At 42.0% G+C, this 5,773-nt stretch overlaps 1 protein-coding gene and 1 pseudogene across 1 annotated transcript in view; one reads left to right on the plus strand and one right to left on the minus strand.

The window, feature by feature from the left end:
* The window catches only part of PRKAR2A (protein kinase, cAMP-dependent, regulatory, type II, alpha), a 70,073-nt gene that overhangs the window by 586 nt on the left and 63,714 nt on the right, over positions 1 to 5,773 (plus strand). Inside the window, exon 3 of the mRNA XM_010851964.1 lies at positions 7 to 152. Within this exon, the coding sequence (XP_010850266.1) occupies positions 7 to 152 (146 nt within the window). The remainder of the gene's footprint in view (positions 1 to 6; positions 153 to 5,773) is intronic.
* LOC104997232 lies at positions 175 to 3,142 on the minus strand (annotated as a pseudogene).

Consider the following 5,773-nt stretch of genomic DNA (forward strand, 5'->3'; position numbering starts at 1 on the left):
GGACTATTTCACCCGCCTGCGCGAGGCCCGCTCCAGAGCCTCCACCCCGCCCGCCGCCCCTCCTTCCGGCTCCCAGGATTTCGATCCCGGCGCTGGCCTGGTCGCCGACGCGGTGGCGGACAGCGAGTCGGAGGACGAAGAGGACTTGGACGGTAGGCGGCGGGCTGGGCAGGGGTTTGCGGTACGGGGACCGAGGGAGCGGTGCCGGGGGGCGGGGGTCTCTCAAGATCCAGAGAGGGGCTGCGAGGGGCCAGGCCCGCCACCCTGGGCCGGGACTTTGGAGCCCGCGAGGGGAGTTCGTCCGGCTTTCCCAAGCCGCCGGCGTGAGCCCCGCGTGCGCCACTTCCAAATTGAGCTCGGCGATCCTGCCAGCCCCGGAAAGCAGCGAGCGAGTTGTCAGATTCAGCTCGAGTGAAACGTGCGCGCTTTCGGCCCGCGTGCTGGCGCGGGGCCGGAGGGGCGTGGAGCCCACGGCCGCCTCACCTCGGCTGGAGAAGCTTCGCCCGGTTTCGTTGCGAAGACAAGAACGTTCGCCTACACCGACTCGGGTTTCCTAACCAGGGCGGTAACTTGGGAAAACTTATTTTGTGAAAAGTTATCGTGCAAAACTTTATAAGTGTAGACATAAATAGAAAAGGTGACCTGAACTCCCTATATGCCGTCACCCACGTTACACAGTTGAAATATCTGTCACAAATGTTTCATCTATACTTTTTTTTTTCTCTCCTTTGCTTAAGTATTTTAAAGCAAGTCCCAGGATTTCACGTTCTTTCAGCCTGGGATACTTCAGTATATGTATAAAGATATATTTAATTTGCCTAAAATGATTGGAGCAAATGTGGTGAGGGTCAAGAATACATTTTTTCTCATACGTGGTGCAGGAAAGAAGACTAGTAACACCTCTGTATCTGATTTAAGCAAGATTGTCAAAAAGCAATTCCATTTTCCTTGATGGCTTCAACATAGACTTTGTCAGTTTAACGATAGAATTACCCTAGTTTTGAATAGCCAGAATTTAACAAAACAATGAAAACATCTGAGAGACAAAGTTAGAGACTTAGTGTTTACTAGCTCACACTGAAAAAAAAAAACAACCCCCAACGACCTAGTTTTGAGTTGAATCCGCATGTAAGTTAGGCTGGCAGGGGAGTTAATTATGGTCATTGCTATTGGAGGTTGTAAGGTTCAGTGCTGTGGACAACTTCCCGTAGTTTATTCATGCTAAGAATGGAAATTGTTCATCCGTGTTACCCTGGCTTTAATACACATTAAATTATGGGTTTTTCACCTTAAACCTGGAAATCAGAAATTATTTCACAAACCTCTGCCACAGAACTGCTTTGTGGTCTAAGACAAGCTTTGGAACTTATCTGATTTCAAATTTGCTTATCTTTAAAATAGGGTTAGTGACCACAGTCTCCCAGGAATAAATGTGTTTTTGAAAGATTTATTTCAGGAGTGACTTCTGCATTTGTTCCACTGTCATAACAATAAATCACAAAGTTGTAAATTGCTTTACAACAATCTTTGTTTACCCAAAACGTTACTATTTTAGCTATTAGTCCCAAGTGAGTAAAACCGAATTTCCAAGTTTTGTTTCATGTCTTCATTTTTGGGTCACTTTTTATATCTTTTTCAAAGTTGAATTGACTTAAATCTTTGTAACCCTGTGCTTTATTTTACTGGTATTTAATTTTTTTGTTTATATCTCTTCAGTGGCTGTGCTAAGTATAATTATAGCAGTGAACACAAGGTGAACTTCTATTTACAGATAATAGACTAAAAATACACCGCACACAGTGAGATACCACTTCATACCCATGTGGTTGGCTATTATGGAAAAAAAAAAAAAAACAAAAACAGAAGAGCAAGTGTTGGTGAGGATGTAGTGAAATTGGAACTCTTGCTTACTGCAGGTGGGAATGTAAAATGTCCTGGCTGCTGTGCAAGACTGACTTTTCCTCAAAAAGTTAAACATAGAATTACTGTGTGATCAAGCAATCCCACTATGTGTATACCCCCAAAGAACTGAAAGCAGGGAGTCAAACAGATACTTGTATGCTGGTGTTCATTGCTGCATTATTCACGATAGCCAAAAGATAGCCCAAGTGTTCCATAGACAGATGAATGGATAAATGTGGTATGTATACAAAATGTGGTGTATATGTACAATGGCACACTATTCATCCTTAAAAAGGAGTGGAATTCTGATGTATACTACAGCATGGATGATTCTTTTTTTATTTCCAACAACGTTTCATATTTATTACTGAGTCTCATAGACTGATAGTGAGGCAACAAAAAACATCAGGAGCCAAGTATTACAGTAGTGATGCTCTCGCTGTGATTTGGCTGGTTAAACAAGTGGTCTTAACATGTGTGCCACTTTTTATGTGAGGCTTCTTATAAACCCAGCTTGGTTCTTCTCCAGTGTTTTCTCTGGGAATTGTACCTGATCTTATTGTCAGTTTTCATTCAAATCCATTGAGGAATGGGACGATTCTGCTTTTGTTTCTTGGCCAGGAATCACTTGATCCTGAAAGTTTTGTGAGACGACATGGTGAGGAGAGAACTCAACTGCACATAAGATGGCGGAGAAAAGAGAAGGAGCATGGATGATGCTTGATGACATTATGCTAGTATAATACGCTAGACACAAAAGGACAAATATTGTATGAATCCATTTATATGAGGTACCTGGAATAGGCAAATTCATGGAGACAGCAGAACAGAGATTACTAGGAGCTGGGGAGAGTGGACAGTGGGGAGTTACCTTTTAATGAGGGCAGAGTTTCTGTTTAGAATGATGACCAAGTTTTGAGATTGGATAGGGGTGATGGTTGCACAATGTTGCGAATGTACTTAATGCCATGAATTGTACACTTCAATGGTTGAAATGGTAAATTATGTTATGCAGAAAACATATGTTTTTGAAAAGATAAGAAATACTAGGATGACCAAAAAGTTCATTCAGGCTTTTCTGTAACATCATACAGAACGCATTGCATATCCAGTGATTAGGAACATTAGGAATAATAAGTCCACAGTACCTAAAATTAGAAATAGGATATATAGTATTAGAACCATAATATATCAGAGAGACTTTACTTAGTAGGGCTTCCCTGATAGCTCAGTTGGTAAAGAATCTGCCTGCAATGTCAGTTGGTAAGGAATCCGCCTGCAATGCAGGAGACCCCTGTTCGATTCCTGGGTCAGGATGATCCACTGGAGAAGGGATAGGCTACCCACTCCAGTATTCCTGGGCTTCCCTAGTGGCTCAGCTGGTGAATCCACCTGCAGTGCTGGAGACCTGGGTTCGATTCCTGGGTTGGAAGATCCCCCTGGACAAGGGAAAGGCTACCCACTCCAGTATTCTGGCCTAGAAAATTCCATGGACTGTATAGTCCATGGGGCTGCAAAGAATCGGACACCACTGAGCAACTTTCACTTTCACTTTACTTAGTAAGGTCCTGAATGGCTAACTACCAATTCAGTTTATGAAACTGTATGCTACTAGAAACACTCAAAAAGCTTCATTAATTGTTATTGGTTTAGTTTAACAACAGTTTGATATCAAACAACACATCAAATGTGAAGTATTAGAATGAATAGTTCATTCTTGGGAAGGCCTGAAGAGTTCAGACTTTATTGACTTATTAATAAGTTACTCTGACTGCATCCTCATAAGAATAATAACTTGGCATCTAGACTTGATTCACTTCTGTAATTACAGTAAAACATTTATATTTGTGGGTCTCAGCATTTTTTTTCTTTTTTGGTTTATGGAGACATAATCCATATACCACATAATTAACCCATTTAAAGTGTATAGTTCATTGGTTTAGTGTATCTACAAGATATGTACAACTGTCACCACAGTCAGTTTTAGAATATTTTTATCACCCCCCCAAAAGACACCCCGTACACTTTAGCCATCCCCTGCCCACATCCCTGTTCCCTTAGTTTTAGGCAATTACTAATTTGCTTTCTGTCTCTATGAATGCGCCTGTCCTGGCCAATTAATTTAAATGGAATCATAAAATATATGGTCTTTTTGCTTCTGGCTTCTTTACCTTAGCATAATATTTTCAAACTTCATCAATATTGTAGCATATATTAGTTTTTCATCTCTGTTTATTGCTGAATCCTGCTCCATTGTGTGAATCTGCCACATTTTTTTGTCTGTTCAGCTGTTGATGGCCACTTAGGTTGTTTCCACTTGTTTGTTATCACGAATAATGCTGTTGTGAACACTCCTGTGTATAAGTTCCTGTGTGGACACGGGTTTTCATTTCTTTCTGGTATATACACAGTAGTAGAATTCTTGCACCATATGGTAGCTCTTATACTTCGTATTTTGAGGAACTAATTGTTTTCCAGAAGTGGCTGTGCCATTTTACATATTCTAACCAGCAGTGTATTGAGGATTCTGATTCCTCCCCATCCTTGTCAACGCTTTTTATCTTTTTTATTATAGCCAGCCTAGTGGGTACTCTTGCCTGGAAAATCCCATGGGCAGAGGAGCCTGGTAGACTGCAGTCCATGGCGTCTCTTAAGAGTCAGACACGACTGAGAGACGACTTTCACTTTTCACTTTCATGCATTGGAGAAGGAAATGGCAACCCACTCCAGTGTTCTTGCCTGGAGAATCCCAGGGACGGGGGAGCCTGGTGGGCTGCGGTCTATGGGGTTGCACAGAGTCAGACACCACTGAAGTGACTTAGCAGCAGCAGCAGCAGTGGGTAGGAAGTAGTAGCTACCTCATTGTAGCTTTGCTTTGCAGTTTCCTAATAATATTGAAAGATGATGCTGTGAAAGTACTGCACTCAATATGCCAGCAAATTTGGAAAACTCAGCAGTGGCCACAGGACTGGAAAAGGTCAGTTTTCATTCCAATTCCAAAGAAAGGCAATGCCAAAGAATGCTCAAACTACCACACAATTGCACTCATCTCACATGCTAGTAAAGTAATGCTCAAAATTCTCCAAGCATGAACTTCCTGATATTCAAGCTGGTTTTAGAAAAGGCAGAGGAACCAGAGATCAAATTGCCAACATCCGCTGGATCATGGAAAAAGCAAGAGAGTTCCAGCAAAACATCTATTTCTGCTTTATTGACTATGCCAAAGCCTTTGACTGTGTGGATCACAATAAACTGTGGAAAATTCTTCAAGAGATGGGAATACCAGACCACCTGAATGCCTCTTGAGAAATCTGTATGCAGGTCAGGAAGCAACAGTTAGAACTGGCCATGGAACAACAGACTGGTTCCAAATAGGAAAAGGAGTATGTCAAGGTTGTATATTGTCACCCTGCTTATTTAACTTCTATGCAGAGTACATCATGAGAAATGCTGGGCTGGAAGAAGCACAAGCTGGAATCAAGATTGCCGGGAGAAATATCAATAACCTCAGATATGCAGATGACACCACCCTTATGGCAGAAAGTGAAGAGGAACTCAAAAGCCTCTTGATGAAAATGAAAGTGGAAAGTGAAAAGGTTGGCTTAAAGCTCAGCATTCAGGAAACGAAGATCATGGCATCTGGTCCCATCACTTCATGGAAAATAGATGGGGAAACAGTGGAAACAGTGTCAGACTTTTTTTTCCTGGGCTCCAAAATCACTGCAGATGGTGAGTGCAGCCATGAAATTAAAAGATGCTTACTCCTTGGAAGGAAAGTTATGACCAACCTAGATAGCATATTCAAAAGCAGAGATATTACTTTGCCAACAAAGGTCCGTCTAGTCAAGGCTATGGTTTTTCCCGTGGTCAC

This window comes from Bison bison, unplaced genomic scaffold (assembly GCF_000754665.1).
Source record: "Bison bison bison isolate TAMUID 2011002044 unplaced genomic scaffold, Bison_UMD1.0 scf7180017864304, whole genome shotgun sequence".
NCBI lineage: Eukaryota > Metazoa > Chordata > Mammalia > Artiodactyla > Bovidae > Bison > Bison bison.